The sequence below is a fragment of the Falco punctatus genome, assembly GCF_963210335.1.
Source record: "Falco punctatus genome assembly, chromosome: 7".
NCBI lineage: Eukaryota > Metazoa > Chordata > Aves > Falconiformes > Falconidae > Falco > Falco punctatus.
In genome coordinates this window covers 18276032-18296121 of record NC_137587.1, presented here as the reverse complement: position 1 = coordinate 18296121, position 20090 = coordinate 18276032, and the positions used below count along the sequence as shown (strand labels likewise).

Genomic DNA, 20090 nt, shown 5'->3' with positions numbered 1-20090 from the left:
GCTTTTGGAAAAGGATCACTGATGATTTAGCGCAGGCGGGTGGAACTAGTTGGAACTAGAACTACATGGTTGTAATAGGCAAAAACATAATTTAGGTCTGGTATTTACTTAGATAAATTGTATTGGAGGTCACTTGGCTCAAATTGTAGGAGCAAAAATCTGAATAAAGGGACTTTCTTGGTAAAAATGAAAATATTTGTCAGGAATTGTGATGTTTTGTAATGAAGAAGGTCACTGTTGTAAAAATATTTGTATCCTTTCAGAAACTAAACTATTATGAAGTCAGTAATTTCCATATAATTCTTGTTTTGCAATCTAGGGGTTTTTTAACAATTTTTGAAACCAAGTGGTGTGAGCAATATGTGGGGTTTGTGTTTCCCAACCTGACTAGTTAAATGTGTAATATAAATTTTAAGTATAAATGGTGAGCATTAGTTCTGAACTCCGAAGTATCATCATTGCTTTTTCCCATGTTTTGTGCACTGTAAAGGTAATACACTTCCTCACAACTATTTCAAATAGGACAGTGGTCTAGAAAGGACCAGGAACAAGTACGGGGCGGTTTGGCTTCTGAGAATGTATTTGTTTCTAGTGAGGCATCATCATATTTTTCAGTCTATCCAGAAACTCTTAAGAACAATTTTGATTAACTTTATATGCCATGGGTAGATTACCTTTTTGTTAAGTTATGGTTTTGGATTTCCAGTCATTTAGATTTCCTCATCTTCAGATGACCAAGATAATAGTGTATTCTGAGAGCTGGGTTTCAGATTACTTTGTTTCATGGGCTCAGTTCTGTGTTGGATTAATTTGAAGAGAATGACATAGTCAAAGACTGTAAAAGATCCAAGGCATTTTAACATGCTTTTCTAGTTATTTCCATTTTATTTATCTGTTTGTTTGTATAGTTAACTACATTTTGCATTTGTGCTTTAAAATTGTTCTTGGTTTACAAAGCTCTTTGTTGTGGATTAACTTAATGACTTTCAACCTTATGTTCTGTGTTATCCCTTTGTTGGCAAGACTCTTAACGTGCTTTAATACTTCCCTTGTGTCATTGCATGAGATCTGAAATTTAATAAAGCAGTTCTCTGTCTGGCATAGGCTTTGTTTCTTATTCCTTGACACCTCTTTGCTAGTGGAGTTCAGTACTCGTGAAGTTGAGAAGAGTGGTGTTTTAAACTACCATCGGTAGCTATATGCAGTATTGTTCAAGGTATTACACAAATAATTAAGTATCCTAATTTTGATTTTTTTTTGGTCACAATCCAGTAAAAACAATGGAGACTTATACTTGGAAAGTTCTTATTACAAAATCATTTATATATAAGTTGCTGCAAGGAGCTGTAATATTTTGTCTTCATAAAGAAGTAATAACTTTTTATCTATCTAGTGATAACATTTGTGTCAGTGAAATGATAGTTTGAAAGAACCTTGGAGGAATGTGAGAGTTTAATCAAGAGAAGAAAATGAGGGAGTTTGTCTCTATCAAACAAGTTGTGCTCCATAAAGAAATATTAATGCAGTTTGTTCTAACTTGTGATGTGGAACCCTCCTCTGTCCACATTTTTACTACATTTCCTCTACCATGCTTTTTCTGTTTGATGTGTTAATTAGATACATAACACAGCACAAAAAGTTAGCCATAGCTACTCAGGAACAGATTGCCACCTAGTAACAATCAGATATTGGAGAGAGCTGGGAAAGTAAGGAGTTCCAATTCTTACTTACTTAAAGATCAGGGAAAGGAGGAAGACCATCTGTCATGCTGAGCAGTGAATTATGTGTCCTGCTAAAGAGAAGGAACTGCAGCAATGGAGATGTGGCTTTCTAAGAGTGTATTTTGAAAGGCGAAGTGGATGAATGCGTTCACCCTAGAACTCAAGGGGCACTAAATCTGTGACATTTCTTGTTGTTAAACAAAGCAGAGCAAGTTTGCTTCTCAGCTGCCTATTTAACGATCTCAGTTGTTCTTTCCAGTTCTTAGCTGGTTATCTCTGAATAGCTGTTTTTCTCCTTAAAGTACTATTTCTCACAACATGAATCCCAGTGCTCTGCTACTATGCATTTGAAAGCTGCATGGGAGAAACAGCAATGATGCTGAAGATGGCTTTCATTGCTCCACACTATACATTATGTGGTTAAAATTTTCAGTTGTCTTGGATTAATGTGCATTTTGCTTAAGCTGTAAACTTTGCCTGAGTGTGGCTTTAATTTACAAAAAATTCACTTCTCTTGGTAAACTTTGCAAACGGAAGTAGGATTATAAACCGATTGCAAAGTGAACAGAAAAGTTGGGGAGCTAGTGTTGTAATTAAGTTTGAAAGTCCTTAATCAGTTTTCTTCCTTAACATGATTCTCCTGATAGTTTCTTGTAATATTTCTGCTTATAGAGCAGGGAGTTCAAGTCTTTGTTTTCTGATGGAAGATTATAAAATAAAGGCTGAATAAGATACTGAAGGCACTGAAGAGAAAAATATTTTCTTAGTAGAGAATGTATCTATTAATAGAAATAAGCTTCAAAATACCACTAAACATTGCAGCAGTGCATTGGTATCACATTATATTTTAAATCAATGAAAACTTTGACACAGACTATTTTATTGGCCTAATAGTAACAAAGTGTCCTTTCTGCTATTGCTATTATTATTATTACTGATTTTCTCTAAAACTCACTTTTAATATGATTTAATTTTGAGGTATGTGTAAATTTTTTCATCGTAAGGAATGGTGTTCATTCTTTTTAAGGTGATTCTACATTTTAACGTGTCAATATGTGTGCACCAAACCCAGTGTTTAGTTTGGTGTAACTAAGAAGAGATCTACTAGGATGTAGCCTTTAAAACAGGCCTAAGTTGGCATAACAAAGTGTTGTCAAAGATGGTAAGATTAAAAAAAAAAATAGTATCTTCAGTAGATTTATTTGTTTCTAACTCAAAAAGACCTTTTAGTTGCGATATGATTTAAGATAGAGCTGTAGATCTCATTCCAGTAATGTAATGCTTCAGATTAGATGAGGGAAGTTGCTTGTGTTTTGGGAGGGGCATATAGTTCAGCAAATGTGTGGCAGAGCCAAGGGCTCACTAGTTCTCTCCTTTACACATATATTTGTTTGTCAAAAAACCCAGTATATATGCGTGTTTCCATGTACTCTTCAGAACTGAGCTGTTGCACCTGATGATACCATAGATGTCATCTGAGGATATTAAATTTGATCATTTTGTCTGGGTCTGTAACTACTGGGTTTATAGTTTCCATGATGCTATTTCCTTGTAGTCACTTGATCATATTTCCATGAGAAAATGCCGTGCCAGTTGAGGTGAAGCAGAGGAAAACGTGAAATAATTTGGACTAATTTAACACTGTGGGTTTTTTCCTAGATAAGACCATGAAATACACATAATACAGATTGTCTTATTCTGTGTATTAAAAAACAATTCCCTTTCTTCCTATTGCTCCTTTCCTTTTATTATTTTCTAAATCACATGGATTGACAAATACTTTGATGTGATGCATCCTCTTCCTTAAGTCAATACTAAGCACAGATTTGGTCTCCTTGGGATATCCACTCTCATTTAGCTAGGTTTTTCCCTGTTAGATATTCTTTCTTCTTCCTAGTTTAACAGCTGTATGTTGCCAGTGGACTAAAACATAGACTGTGCCATTCATTTGACTGCCTAGTAACTCCCATGAAATTCTGCTCCTCAGTAAAGTTTTCCTGTAAGTAAAAACTGACTCAGCATGCATTAGCTGGGACTGCTGAGTATTTGTTTATGGAAATGTCCGCAAGTTAACTAGCTCATATTGGATGGAGCTAACAACAGTAGGTTACTTGAGGGTCAATTTGGTGCTATGCGTAAGCAAATTGCTACTGTAACTGGTGTTCCTCACTACTTGGGTGAAGAGTGACGAGATTTAAGACTGCTCCTGTGATGAAAAAGTGTTCTTTGATGGTTATTACTTCGTATGGAGAACCACTGTTGGTTGCATCTGCCAGTGACACACCCTGTGGCCGGGCAATCACTCAGTTCTACACTAGAAAAGCAGCAGGCGTGCACAGCTGGAGACAAAGAAGTCTAGAAGTGAGGCTGCTCTTTTTGGCAGTCCTCAGCCTTGTCCGTATTTCCAACTCCAGACTCAGACAATGAGTTAAAATAAGAATACAGGAAGAAACAGTATGGCATAATTTTCTGAGAAACTCTTATAGGTCTGTGAAACGACACGTCTTCAACGCTGACTAAAGGTTTTGCATGTTTCCTACCCCTTCCTATACTTGTATGGGATTCTGAATGATGGCACATAACTATTGGCAGCTGATGAGCAGAATTAACAAGCTGATCTGGCTCTGATGGAAGACAGTTTTTACCATTAGTCACTCTCCTTGGGAATCTCTCCTCTGTCTTCGAGGTTTATGTGTGCATATAAAGAATTTTGCTGGCATGAAAAGTGATACAGCTTAAAGTAAATGGGAAGTTTGAAACTATTTAAAGAACATTACAGGCATATGCAATGCTTTAACAAAATGTGCATCAAAATCACTGCAAAAAGCCTACTTGCTGTTATGATAGGATGTTTGGGGTAAATGCTGCTTGCTTCTTAGAGTTAGGATTGCCTAATTACTTATGATAAGTTATTGGCATCATTTTATATCTGACTCCCTGTATAATAAAACCTGATACAGTACTTGTGTATTGAAAAAAATATGTAAAACTGAAATGTGTAACATAGTAATGTGACAGCTTCCTTTTAATTGTTGTTGACTGAGGCTAAGTTTGACTATTTTGGAATAATGGAAAGTTCTACTGTATTTATGCTTTGAAAGTTGAAAACGGAAATTTTTGCTTTTTTTAAGAAAGAGAAGCTTTGGAGCAGGTGCTTTCCTGCTTTGCTCGCTGCTGAATTTGCTGCTGAGCAAAATTAGGTCTTTCCCTGATGCTTATGCATTTCCTAGTGACTGCAGACTTCTTCACTTCAAATGTGGAGTTCCTTTTGGATAAAAAGCCAATTTAGTGCTCAAATGGAGTATGCTAACTTTTATCATGATGTATCAAAAGAATGTAAATATATCCAATCTGTAGCAGGAAAATAAAATGTGATGCAAAGAAAAGGAAATAACAAAGGTCAATAAACCTGTCTGTAGTAGTATGATTACACTATTGCATGTTGAATAAAAATAGATCTATACACTGTCTATATGCTAGCCAAGTAAACAGAACCTTTTTTTTTTTTTCCTTGCAAGTTTTCTCGATGTCATGGTGGTTTCAGAGATAAATATGAGAAGAAAATGCTCAGCCTTTTTTATTTTTTAAATGTTTTCTTAGTAAAAAAAGCAGCGAGAGCTAATTACATTGTGATTGTGTTATGTTGCTGGTTGTGCTGACTGAGTAAAAAGGCGTCATACATGCTTGAATGGTTCTTTTGACTAAATGTTCAACATTAAGTTAACTTTTAACAGAGAGATGGCAACAAGTTTCAGCATTAAAAGTAAAATCCGTTTGAAATGACTGCTTTAGTGAACATTTTGTGACCTTATAGAACAGCATTGATTGAGGTCCCTGGAGACAGAGGGATGATGTATGAGAGAAGGATTATGTCTCCAGCTATGGGTGTTAGCAATGTCATCTTTTTGTGTCAGATTTTTCAAGGTAAAAGATTTGTATCAGAAAATACTGAGGGAAGATTGTGCTTCAGCAGGCTTGTTATTTGTCATATTAAATTTGCCATAATCAAGTTTGACAGGCTTCTCTCTGTTCTTTTCCAGCAGACAATATTATTGTTGAAGATTAGTCAGATGCCTTCCGTCCATTCTCTGCCTCACATGCTATGTCATGCAAGCTTTGAAACACTTAGCACATAATTTAAATGAATGACTAATTTGGCAAGCATAATGGAAGGCACGCATACTATCCTTCAATTGCACAAACCCATAATGGAGCTTTGTTACATCAGCTTCTATCATCCAGAGGGAAAAGTCAGAGGATTTACATACAAGGGCTGTGTAACTCTGGATAGAACCAGTAAACGTTTCTGTAGCTGCTACCAAGTAAGGGAGAGAATGGAGATGGAGCTGAGAGAACAGCCATATGAAAACTTTGGAGATATTATTTTCAAGCAAACTACCACAAAAGACATTCTCACTGAACTGTACAAACTAACTGCTGAAAAGGAAAAACTGTTATCCAGTTTTCTGAGGTCACATCATATTCTGGGCCTCAACACAGGACATCAGGAAGGAAAGCGACAGGATGTTTCCGGAGTCTTGAAAATTAAAGGTGATGATTACTCCAGTTTTACACATCAGCAGGAGTTCTTTCAGGATTCCACGAAGAGAGACAATTTGAATCATAAAAAAATGAGGAAATACAGAAGGAAAGAGAGCTTTGAGGAGTTTAGACACCGGAAAGGGGGAAAAAAGATACATGAACATCTTTCTTTACTGAGTGTGCAAGATAAGCAACTGGAAAATAAGAAGATGCTCCCCACAAGATTTCCTACCAGGAGTTTTCCCAGCTCTTTTTCTGTCTCCAGTTGGCTAACAGTAAAAGGTAAGAATGATTTACCAGTAGACAATAGTGTACGACCAGAAAGGTGGATAGAAGAGGGGTATTTTCTTGAGAGCAACAAAGCTGTGAAACTGGATGCTGACTTAAAAAGTGGTAGCTCAAAAGACAATGACATGATCACAGTTGAACTAGTAGATAGTGGTGAATGCCTTTCTGAAGTTACAAAGGTACAACAGAGTATCACTTCGGTAAAGTCATCTCAGGACAGTCTATCTAACAAACCTGAGACATTAAGTGAGTCTGCAGCTGCTAAAAACTTGAAAAATGGCAAGTATACTGGGCCGGTATGCAAGGAGAAACCAGGAGTCACAGTTGTTCCTGAGGTACAGGATTCAGAAGCTTGTATTAAAAAAGTTGCCAACCCCCCTGCAGAGTATTTACCTGATTTTCACAGAGATAAAGAAACCGTTTCTCCTGTTCTTACAACAATACATAATGAATTTATATCAAGAACTGATGTACGCTCTGTAGATGAAGCTGCTGCAGACTCTAAAACCACTGTGCTGCAGGAAAAGGAGCAAGACAGCTCTGGTTTGCAGTACAAAGCAGAGAGAGTGCACATTACTGATGAGTCATGCAACCTTGTGGGAGCAGTCAATAAAGCTCTTCTGAAAGTTATACAGAGTGACAGTTTAGATGAAGCTGCAGAATGGAAGAGACTGCAACAAATTGCAAGAGTAGACAGAAACCTGCCAGGCTCAGTACATGAGAAAAGAGCCACGGTATCCCGAGGAAGCAGCAAGCATTTATTTTTGAACCTGCCTGTAAATGAAAGTCCTGATATTTCTCAGACAAATAATAATCCTAAACTGGAAGAGAAAAGGCTGCATTCACCCTCGTTAGTAGCAGTGAGTAATGTTTTTAGTAATTCATATCCGCTATCTAATACACACAAACAAATGTCACCTATTCCTTCTCCGTTATCTTCAAGACTGCCAAGCCCACAGCTGCATCATCGGATTCTCCCATTACCAACACAGAACACCGAGGATGAATCTATGTTCAGTGACTACGGCCGTGGAAGACATGGTGCTATAAACCTCTCTTTCAGTGATTTGGACCCGCAGTTTTATCTGAAGTTTTCCGAACCTGGAGAAATGGGATTTGCCACCAGACAACCAGGCCTACATCAGAATGCAACTGGAGGGCATTTTGAAAAGCGTGCTGTGCAAGAAAAATTAACTACTCAGACACAGCAGAATTTCTGTCCAGGTCAGTCTTATTTCATACATCTTTAAACTAACAGAATTAACCAAACATGAGAGTATTGGAGTGGTTTTTTAATACTAGCCTTTAATAATAAATAGTATGTTTGCTATGAAAGTATTTTTCACTACTTAAGGACTGAGTAAAAAGTTGTTGAATTTTTTAAACAAAAGTTTATAATAAGGTTTCCTTTCAGATGCATTTTTTAATGTTAGCTTATATTCAGTTCTGTTGTTACTGAATGACCTCTTAACCAAAGTTAATTTTTATATAAAATGTAAAAAAGTGTACATGCTTATTTTCTGGCTTTTCCTGTGCTGTGTTCTAGTCTGTCAAAATGTTATGGTAACACTTATTATCTAAAAAGTTCTTTTTAGTTTGTTTGGCTTCATTTATAGAATATTGTCTGGGCAAGCTAATTTACATTGGTTTAAGTGTAGGACTGGTGCTTTGACCGTTTAGCTGCAAGAGGTTGATGTAAATTCTGTAACAACAAAAGGCTTGCTTTTACAAGGATTGCATGCAGGAGTCACGTTACAATGTATTTGAATATAGTGTGTGGGTTACATTTATAAATATATACTGTGAATATAAAAATGCATAAATATATGGCATACTGAATGCTGTCACTGTTAGCTAGAACAACATCATCTATACCTTTCATTTTTTCCTCTATGGAATGGGAAGGCTCAAGGACCTAATTCTACAGTGGTCTAGGTGTGGCTTAGACTGGCCCCTGTGTGTTGTAGGGAGAGCTGACAGTGCAAAGTGACACGATTTCACTATAAAAGGAAAGAGATACTAAATTTCCAGCCTTATCACTTTTCATGGAAAATAGGATAATGTTCTATAGTCTCAAATTAAAAGGGAAACTAGAAAAAATATGGAAAAAACATGATGATGTTTGTATTTCTTAGTATTCACCTAGTCTTGAACCTCTTGTGTGATAAATCTTCCCACTTCTACCCCTGCTTCCCTTTAAAATGTGTTTGGGTCCTTCGCCTTACCTTTGGCTGATTTAGCTCACTAAAGTGGAACAAAAAAAGTATATATTTTTTTCTCTCTCTCTGTTTTTTTTGGAGCGAGGGTGGATGGGAGGGGTGGCAAAATTGCCTCACAAGGTGGCACAATGAGTAGCTGCCAAACTTGGTACAAGATTCTGTAGTCTAAACCAGGGAGGAAGAGAGGGGCATAAGGAAAGAGGGTTTCCAAAAGGGGAGGTGTGTAGGAGTGTGAAGCCATTACCTTAGAAGGGTGTTGAATATTGTCTACGAGGCTTGCATTTATGCCTGCTACTCCTAGAAGCTGCTTTAGTTCCACTCAAGAATAAATCAGATTTAGACTGTTGTTTGATGAATTGACCAAGATGATGCAAATTCTCATTAGCAGCAAAAAAGATGGGTGCTATGCTCTTGTTCCTTCATTCCTTTCTTGGTTCCTGTTATGCCGTGTTGTCCTACCCCTCTTATTACTTCTTGTACTCATCATACCTTTTGGTGAGCTCATTTAGCTCACAAAACCAGCAGAAAATTTCACCCCCTTATAAGACTAAAGTGGCACCACCAATCTTTTTCTCCTCACTTAGCATTAGTATTTTTTTAATTGGTTTATCATCTAGGATCATTGGATGTGGAACTATACCTATTGTGCTGCACTCTTGGACTGGTTTTGCCTTTTATAGAGTTAATTTTCTTCTTAGTAGCTTCTATGGTGTTATTCACGATGCAAGCGGTGTTAACACACTGGTGTTCTAGCTTGTGCTGAGCAGTGTTTGTACAGCATCAGCCCCTTCTCGTCTTTCTTACTCTGCCCCCCAGTGAATAGACTAGGGGGCGTGCAAAAAATGGACAGAACCAGGCAGATGACCCAAACTAAGTAAAGAGACGTTCTCTGCCATAACAAAGCATGCTCTGCAATAAAAGCAGAAAGATGGGGTTTCAGGGGGCTTAGCCATCTTTTGCTTGGGAAATGGCAGGTCTACCCACAAGAGGCAGAGAGTGATTGCTTTTGCATCACTTGTTTTGTTTTTTTCTTTCCTCTTCCGAATATGCTTCACTTATTAAACAAATTTTATTTGTTCATTTGTTTGTTTCATCTTGACCCCCAGGTTTTTTCTCATTTTTATTTTTCCTTTTGTCTCCCCCCTGCCTGCCCCACTTTGGGGGTGCATGTGTGTGCAGGGGTGTGTGTGAGTGAGCGAGCAACTGTGTGGTGCTTATCTGCCCACTGGGGTTAATCCACAACAGCTCTGTAAGAGAAAAAACAAAACACATACACACAAATAGCATTGGTTGGCTGAAAATCCTGGCAATTAAGCAGAAACACCTTTGTGCAGAGAACAAAGTGCAGACAAAACAAGACCTTAGTTCTTGTTTACAGCTACCTTACAACATTAATACAGATAGAAAATATCACTACAGCTTTCTGAAAAATGTAATATTCTCTGGGGTTTTGTTGTTTGGTTGTTTGTTGGTTTTTTTCATTTTCATGTATGATTGCATGGCAGCAATCATCTGGTGTGTCAGAAAATCTGTAACTTCAAGGAAAATTTTCTTATTCTAGCAGCATATATAACACCAAAGGTATGTCTCTGAATCTGGGATAAGATGACTTTCAATTTTGCTCTGAATCAGGGTGGAATCATTCTTAATGACAGAGCACTGGGAGTACCACTCTTCTGTAAACTGACATGAGTAATAACTGACTGACTGTACTGCAGAGGGACAAATGAGCTATCTCCAAATTTAGGCAACATAAGTGACGTTAAGATTTACTGCTGTAAATCTTCAGTCCTGGTTTGATCCTTATCAGATTACTCCCATGACCAAAGAGCAAAGTTCAAGACTATTGTTCAGATTTGTCTTTAATGGGGTGCTATTGTGAAATAATTTCTTTCAAATCTAGTCTGTTATTAAATTGTGTAAATATCTGCAAGGAATCCAAGAATTATGGGGACTTTTGATTGACTATTTATCAGTCAGGTTGGTTGAAGGATTTATTTCATGTCAAAAATGAAGGTTTTATGAATGGCTTTTCAAAGTTACATTATTGTCACAGTTCACACTATATACTGCAAAATATCTGGAGCCTTTTATTACCTGTGTAACTTTTTATTTGGAAAATTTCGTTAATGAGTTAAAACACTTTCTTAGTTTAAATAATGAATTGGACTTACCGTACAGGTTTACACATAATTTTAATTCTCTTTTCTGATTGTTTTATATTATGATTCTTCACTCTCTTTCTGGATAATTGGAGAATACTCCTTCAGTCAAAACTGAAACATTTAGCTAAGGCAGAGTACCTTTATTTCTGCATTTCCACTTTTTCTGCAAGTTCAGTTTCTTTACAGCAAGGATTTATGGCACAAATCTCATAGTTTCATTACAAAAAGTTCTATCTAATTCACCTGAAATAAAAGAAAGTTTTCTGAATCTTCCTGTTGAAGTACAACTGCTGGCCATGGGAACAGGCCACAGCTTTTATCTGTGCAAGTTAATAGTTAACTGGGAAGAATTTATAGTTCAGCGATAATTACTTAGCAATTTTCTCTGTAAGTGGGACTGGGAATTAACATTCCTATATTTGCATGTAATAGTTCCATCTGAATTATCAAGATTCTAAGTAAAAGCTTTAGAATAAATTAAGGCTTTCAAGAAATAAACTGTTCAGCTTCAAGCAGCAAGAACAAAAGTACAAACTAAAATTTCTCATAAAAAGACATTTATAAAATCCTCAGAAACGTACTTCCTGCATTTCTGTAGGAAGTTGTTTCTACTCTAACATAAAATACAATATTCTTTTATAGCCCTGGAGAAGCCAAGCTTGCTTTTGTAACCATCCTTGATATATCCGATTATCTGTCTCAGGGTAAGATTTTAATATGACCTTTTAGTTCATGACACTGCTGCTTTCTGAAGTTGTTCACAGTGGTAAGAAAAAAAAAAAAGGAGGGAGAAAATTTTCAAAGCTGTTTTATTTAATTAGTATGGAATGACACCAATATGCTGTTTTACTAAGTATTATCTGAAAGAGGAGGAAGATTAGTGATATTCTTAGTAGTTATTGAAGTGAATTTGATTCAGAGCAGGAAACAAACCTAAAAATCTCTGGTTATGCTGTAGCCTCTATGACTTAGGTCAAGTCAGCCAAGACATCACATTATTCCAGGACAGTGCCTGGTGACTGTGCTTTGAGTCAGGATGAGACTGAGATGGGTCATTCACCATGATCTGTAACACCTTCTGGTTTATATGTTAGTGCTGATGTGGAGAAAGAGTAAAGCGCTGGCAAGGGGGAATGGTGAAAGCAAGAAACAGAACAAATGAGATGAATGGTGTTACCCTCCCTCCACACCCCCAGCCCCCCACTCCTCAATGAATATTGCTCCTTTTTTGATGTTTAGTAGTTATGAAATAAGAGTATATGCAACAAACACAGGAATCCAAAGTTAGTAGGACTAGGGAAAATGAAACTAACGCGGGATAGAACTCAATGATGAAGGTTTGTGCCAGGTGAAGTGGCACTGAAATGGACAGGTCCATTCTCTCATTATCTTCCCCGCTCCCAGCAAAGGCCTCCTCTCTCACCATCCCTCTCCTTCTTTGGAACATCTTTGGTGTTTTTCTTGCTTTTTGGTAATTTGTGTCAGATCACTAAGCAAGTTGAAAACTGAGCCAGCAAGGAGAGAAGCTTTTGCTGGTTTAGTGAGCTGAACTGTTCACTAGTGGTCTGATGAAAACCAAAGCTAGGGTGAGGGAGGACATGAAAGTGTGCTGCTGGGGGGCAGAAAGGACAAGTGAGCAAGAACACCCCTGCTACCAGCAGGGATTCATTAGATCTCCAAAACCTCAGTTGCATCCCAAAACTGGAAGCCAGGAGGCTGGCTGAGACTGGCTAAACCAGAAGGTGTTGGGAGTGGGAGATAAGAGGTGAATGAAGTTGGATGGAGATGCAGAGACTGTGATCTTTTAATAATGGGTGATAATAATAGTGAAGCAGGAAGAACGGTGGTTAATCGAGCAAGGGAACGTCAGTGGACAGGGTAGTGAGTGTGGCCATGGCTAGGATGGAGAATAGGAATGGAGTATCGCAAAACAAATGGAGCATGGCAGATAGAGATGAGGAAGTTGATTTTTTTTATTATTTTTTTTTTGTGGAAAAATGTGCAAAAGGATCTGTAATCATTAGAATGTACATCATGAATGTAAACCTAACAGTCTTGATGGTGATCCATGAAGTCAGTGTACAGTATCATATGAAATTTTGGAGGTGGAGGGAAGAGAAAGGAGGAAGAAAAAGAAAAATGTGGTAAAGGATTTTGGTTTTAAAGTCTTAGAAGTGGTAATGCATATTGTGGTGTAGAGCAGGCATCTTAACTGCTGGAATAAGTTGGTGAGTACAGTTTTTCAGATTATTTCTCAAATAATTTTGTTTAATTGACTAGAAAGATATATACCCAAGAGTTTCTTGTAATATATTCTGTATGTAATTGTAGCTGCACCTATCCCTGCTGATTATTAAATGGAGAATGTTGTGTTTGCTTGTTACTGCCAGTGAGGATTTTACAGCAGTAGTTCACTTGCCATTAGAAAAGAATAGAAAACAAGCATTCTGGCAATTTTGTGTGGTTGTCAAAAAATTATGCACTGCTGTTTGAAAACATGCCAGCTGATAATGGCTTTCTCTGGGAGATCCATTTTACAGTCTTGAAATATAATAAAAGTACTTTAACTTATAAAGGACTGTTTACTGTAATATGGATAAATACTTGAACAAGTATTATTCTTAAATTGGTCTAAGATCGTGAATACTCATACTTTAGTGCTCAAAGGTTTTGAAGGCAATGAAAAGCACAAAATTATATTTTTATTTTGGTACTTCACTTGCTGGTGGCTGGAGGAAGTTTTTATAACTGTGCTCTGAGGGCTGCCCTACTCCTTAGGGCTTTTAACTGACAGTTAAAACTGGGTTTTCTCAGTTTTCCTGGGTTCCTTTGTGTTTGCAGTGTAAACATAGCTTACTTCTACATGGACAAGAATACTCTGATTCTAAAAATTTAGCAGTTGTATAGCCTTAGTTCTACACGTGTGTTTAAATTTCCAGCATTAAACTATCAGGTTAAAGTATTCATGTGAGTAAGCCTTAGTTTTGAATTTTTTGGGGTGTATTATCGTTAAACACAAAAAACCTAATCTATTGCAGTGCCAGTGCTAGAAAACTTGTAACAGAAAAACAGGATACAGGCAATGTTTTATCCTAGATATTTCATGAAGGTAGCCAAAATACCAATATAAAGTTACTCTCTGAATTTTATTTTGTCTTTTCCTAACTTAACTCTTTAAGCTCAAAAGGGACAAATAAAGTCAATTAACAGAAATTCAATACCAAGACCTTATGATATGTTCCTGAGCCATGGTTTTGGAAAATGAAGTTTCATATAAACAAAACTCTGTTTGAAGGCTCTTGTAACAGGAGACAGATGATATTATGCAGGTTTTGATGTTCCTTTTATAAGGAAGGGAAAGGTTTATAAATACCTTCTCTAATTGAAGTGGTTCAGGGAATTGCTAATTAGCATTTTAAAAGCACTATAGCGTTGTCCATAACAAGTATGCACTTCTTGAGGTAAGCTTGCATATAGATCACATGGAAACATGATGCATAGTTTCTCACAGGTAATTCACATGAAAGTAGCATACATGAGTGTGTTGCTTCACTAAAACCAGCTTATTCAGAGTGCATGTTCTTTGAAGATGCTATAAAGGAGTTAAGAATTAAGAGATGGGTAAGAACAGAATTACGTAAAAAAAGAAAACAGAATTAATTGTAAAATCTCAGGGTCATTTAGGTTGGAAGGGACCTCTTGAGATCATCTAGTCCAGCCTTCTGCTCAAGTTGTTACCTACAGCAGGTTGCCTGGGCCCATGTCTGGTAGGGTTCTGAAGTTCTCCAAAGATGGTGACTGAACAACCTCTATAGGCAGCCTGTGCCAGTGCTTGGTCACTCTTACAGTAAAAGAATGTTTTCTTACATTCAGGTGGAATTACATACATTTTAATTTATGCCCATGATACTGTTGGCCTTTTTTTTTTTTTGCTGCAAGGGTACCTTGCTGGTTTATGTTCAACTTGCTGTCCAGCAGGACCCCAAGGTCCCTTTCTGTGAAGCTACTTGCCAGCTGATTGGCCCCCAGCTTGTACTGATGTCTGGGGTTACTCTGAAGGTGCAGGAATTTGCTCTTCCCTGTGCTGAATTTGCTGAGGTTCCTGTAAGCCCATTTCTCCAGCCTGTAGAGGTCCCTCTGGATGGGAGGACAACCCTCTGCTGTATCAGCCACTTCTCCCAGTTTTGTCTCATCAGCAGACCTGCTAAGGATGCACTTTGTCCCATTGCCTGAGTAGATAATGAAGATGCTGAACAGTATTGGCTGCAGCATTGAGTGCTGGGATACAGCACTAGTTTGTTGTAGTTTCAACCACTAGTTTCTTCAGGAATTAGTGCCACTGATCACAGCCCTCTGGGCCTGGTTGGTTAGCCAGTTTTTAATCCATCTCAGTGTCCACTTGTCTCACCTATACTTTGTCAGTTTATTTACGATGTTATAGGAAAGACTGTCAAAGGCTTGACTAAAGTAAAGGTAAACATACACTATTCTCACCACGCTCACCAAGTTAATTGTCTCATTGTAGAAGGAAATAAGGTTGATCAAGGATGATTTTCCCTTTGTAACCCCATACTGACTGCTCCCAGTCACCTTCCTGTCCTTCATGTGTTTGAAAATGCTTCCCAGGAGGATTTTCTCCATTATCTTCCCAGGGCCTGAGGTGAGAATGACTGGCCTGTAGTTCCTTGGATCAGCCTTCTTGAAGAGCGATATTTACTTTCTTCCAGTCTTCAGGAATCTCTGCCAATTGCCATGATCATTCAAAGAGCATAGAGTAGCCTCATAAAGACAATGGCCTGCTTCCACGGCACTTGTGGGTGCAGCCTGTTTGCCTCCATGGATTTGTGTGCGTCCAGTTTGTTCAAATGCCCCCTAACATCGTCCTACCCCGCTGAGAGCAAATCTTCTTTGTTTCAGAGATCACTCTGATCTCAGGAGCCTGGGATTCCTGAACGCAGGTTTTACTGGTAAAGACCAAAGTGAAGAAGGCATTGAGTACTTCAGTCTTCTCCATGTCGTTTGTCACTAGTTCCCCTCCTCCATTTATTTATTTATTTGATAATTTTTAATGGTTTTCCAAACTTGAACAGTCCTATCACCGTTTTTCTAAACAAAGAGCGAGCTCATAAACACATCACGTTTATGAGATAAATTATGACAGTGATGTTCAGAAGTTTGGAATAAAAAATTGGATTATATAAATCCTGTCAATCAGTTTTGATTGTTTAAAGTTATTTTTCTGACTATGAAATGATGACTGGATCAACAGTAATTTTATGTTAAATCTATTAGTGTCTTAATAGAACCAATATAATTCAGTACTATACACACTTCTGGGGTAGCAGTCATGAGTTCTATTTTCCCTTACTGTTTTTCCTGTGGATTATCAACTCTGCAAAATTAAATTACCATCTCAGTGTTGTCAGTATCATTATCTTCTGGTCCAAACTTGTTTCTTTTTGCCCAATCTAAAACCTTGATCTGTCTCTAATATCTTATGGGGAACTGTGTTACCTAAAGATTCAGTGTGGCTAAAATGTAGGTGATTATTTCTGAGATCTTTCCAGATACTAGCTTTCTGAATCACAGTGAGTAACACAACCATCCTGACTGCCACTTGGGTCTGTAAGATATTTAGTCTCTTTGATACGGATTTCTGTTGCTCCTTCTGCAGGCATTTGCAGGCTGTATCAAAAATTTTCTAGTTAAGTCTGTATGTCCTTTCCAGACATGTAATCTTGCGAAGTTCACTAGTAGTATGTTCGACTAAAATCACAGTCAATATATAGCTCTCTAATGGATCTTTGTTTTCCTGTGATACTCAGTGCAGTTGCTCGTCATACAGTCTATTATGATTTCCTTCAAGGACATCATTGTGTGTTCTCTGTTGAGTCTTATGACACATGGTAACGATAAAAGATCATTACTACCTCTTCTTTGTGAAGCTAAAATCTTTTTATAGTGGTGTAAACAGTGTAAGGCAATGCTGCATTAAAACTGTGGATTTATGGCAGTTTGAAATGCATGTAGACAGGACTGGAAGTTCAAGACGAAGTCTCTGAGTTAAAAAGACCCTCTGAAGACTGACCTTGATAGATGCTGTGAACAAATAGCTCCTGTTTTAGTTGAATGACTTCCCAGCATGGCACACTTAAACAACAGTTATATTTTCATCTGTGTAACATGTGACTTTTCAGTCAAAGGCAATCAGTGAGGGGAAACCAAGTGAATTAAATTGGAATGAAATAACAGAGACAGCTTAATGTTTTATGCTGGTCATAGATTAACATTTTTGTGTTTAATGTGAGGGAGAAAAGGCCAAAACATTCACACTGCTTTACAGTTTGTGCACTCAGTTTAAGAGACTTACCATAATGAAATGGACTTCTTTCTTCATCAGTATAGAAAGAATTTCTTGAAGTAAAATACCGGCATAATGTGGAAGCTGTCATTTATTAAATCTGTATGTATTCTGTTGGCCATTTAAAGCAAGTCGATAGAAATGGTGCAGCTGACATTTTTCTTGGTGAATCGGGATGATATATAAACCAAGAGCAAACTCAAGTACTTACCTCTGTAAGTATAAATTAATAATGTATATAGGCATTTTTAAAAGCTATAGTACCTACTTTTCGGCATTTTGTCTCTGAAAAAGTGACATTGCACCAAATCCAACTTGTAAAAGTGGTGTAAAAATTCTGCGTATTCCCTGCAAAAAATGTACTTTAAAATATATGCGATTAAAATGAATAAAGATGCAATTTACGTGTTTGTGGTATATCTCAAATCAGTAAATAATTTTGGATAGTCTTTAATGATTTAGATAAGACATTAAATCTGTAATAATAAATTTAAATAATACTTACAAGTAGTTAATATTATTTAGGAGTCATATCATTAAAATACAGCACCTCGTGGTTTAATGATGTCTTTAATTGTTTGTGTCAGAGGAGTTTGGGGTTAGATTGTGACTACCCTTACATTTAGGTTATGGCAGCCTCTCATTCCCTCTCAAGCGTTTCGTATTTTCCAGAACATAGTGAAAGATCTCTTCAGGGCTGTGTGTTATATTGCTGGGATCAGTGAGGTAAAAATAGGACAGAAAAAAGTCAAGAAGTGTGGAATGTGTTTTACTGGAGGAATTTTAAAGACTTTATCAGAACAAGGGATGAGTAAGTAAGGAAATATAAATAATTCACAGTCCCTCACCTGAGTGATGTTCTCTGTATACTGCCACTTGCAGCATCCTGTGTGATAAAGATTTTGCTGCTTTGTAATATTCTACCTTTTTTTTTACATTTATGTTTTGGAAGTGTTAAAATGACAAGTGCTGTTTTTTTCATAAGGTTTGCTATTACAGTGAAGGAACATACGGGATACTTTTGTATTCTGGATACAGTGAGGTTCTTTGAAATGTCCTAGGCGACCACTTAGCATTTCTTTGCTGTCAGTACACAATTTAATGGTGTTAGCTTGGATTTTTCGAAACTACAAAGATTAAGAGTATAACTGATGAATGGTTTAGCTAATGTGTGACCATGTTTACTCTCACATCTCTTTAGCATGCTGGAAAATTAAGCTGGAAAAACTTCAAGTGTACTAAAAAGACTGACTTTATGGCAAAAGGTGTTCTGAGTTTCTATTCTGTAACTTCTTCAGTGATTTCTTTATTTGTATGTGTGCCTAGTGAGTAGCAAATATTTCCTGATTGTCATCCCCTGTAAACTGGAACCACTTACCTCACCAAACCCACTAAATGTTTATTGAATAGAAGAGAAAATATTTTTTATTATGTGTATGAACTGAAGTAGTTTGGTTCTCGTTCTCTGACCTTCACTGTTTCTGTTACAGAAATTTCAATGTAAAAATAACAAAACTGTAGTACAGGGGAGTCTGGCCAATAACGAGTTTTTACTTCTATGTATATATGAACTTATTAAATATTTTTGAGGGAGAAGTTGCAGAAAGGCTATAAGTGGTGGTTTCCATTCCTTTTACCTCTGAATGCTTCACATTTTTTGGCAGCTAGCCTAGCAGCGCGGACAGCCACGGGAGGCCCTGCCAGCTGGAGGGCACACCCTAGGTTCCCAACCTGCTCCCCAACAGCTTCAGCTGTTATTATCTGCAAAAATACTAGGTGCTTCTGTGTGACCTAAGATGTTAAACATGCTTACCCCATATACAGATTGGTTTGTGGGATATGGTTCATATTATTAGTGTATTTATAACAAATAGCTTGATTTCCATGTCCAGAGAAACTGAACAGTAGAGCCACAAAGGCAGAATTACTTAAAAGCTGCAGAATTTTCTTGAGCATATTATGGTAAATTAGGAGTATTAGTCAGCAGGAGTCATTCCAAGTTCTTTGGGACAATTACCAAAAAATGGCTTCTTTTATTTTATGCAGCACTGAAGCCAGTGTTTGTGACGCCTCTAGACTAACATTTGATTAATGGATACTTTACTCTGATAGTTAATGTTGTTTTAAAAATTAAATCTAAAGCTTTGGAGAGGGTAAAAGTTTTGGGCTTTTTTCTTTCATGTGTTAATTTTATGTAATTTAAGACACGTATATAACCTGTAAAGCTGCTGCCATTGAGCCATTTCCTCCCATTTCCTCTCATAGTAATTAAAATCCAGAGGTTATCTCTGAGTTTCTTCTAGAGTATATATTCCTGTCAGTAATGTAGTTGTCAATATGTTGTAAACTTGAGCAAATATTCACTAATTTCTTATTCTTCAAAATGAGATTTGTTTTGTCTTAAGAAATTAAAGTAACAAAAATGTATTGAAAACATGTTCTTAAAATAAAAGCTCTTCAGTTTTGGAGAGTATATATTTTTAAATAAATTATATTAAAATAAAGTTACAGTTATGTATACATTTTAAATAGCCATTACAGTTTAAACTTGAGCATATATTTGATAGCTATACTTTTTCATGCCAGTCAAGATTTTAATACTTTTTGGAAAATCCCTGTTTTGGTTTTTTTGGGTTTTTTTAACTACTCAGAGACAGCAGCCTTGTGAAATTTATTTTCTAGGTGGATAATAAAGCCCAGCTAATATATCAAGAACAAAAGGCCAGCTTTGGCTGGTAATACATCTTTTTGCATAAACGGAATAGTCTTGTATAAGACCTAAGCAGCCTATTTA

General features: G+C 37.0%; 1 protein-coding gene across 2 annotated transcripts in view; it reads left to right on the top strand.

Moving 5' to 3' along the window:
- Nucleotides 1-20090, top strand: part of LOC308067281 (formin-1-like) — a 50319-nt gene that overhangs the window by 8536 nt on the left and 21693 nt on the right. The window contains exons 2-3 of one of the 2 annotated variants that reach the window (XM_080395887.1): nt 5762-7411; nt 7495-7684. In XM_080395887.1, the coding sequence (XP_080252013.1) occupies nt 5867-7411; nt 7495-7557 (1608 nt within the window). In that variant the 5' untranslated portion in view covers nt 5762-5866 and the 3' untranslated portion in view covers nt 7558-7684. Of the gene's footprint in view, nt 1-5761 lie in introns of both variants that reach the window. The other variant, XM_080395886.1, reaches the window with a different exon arrangement.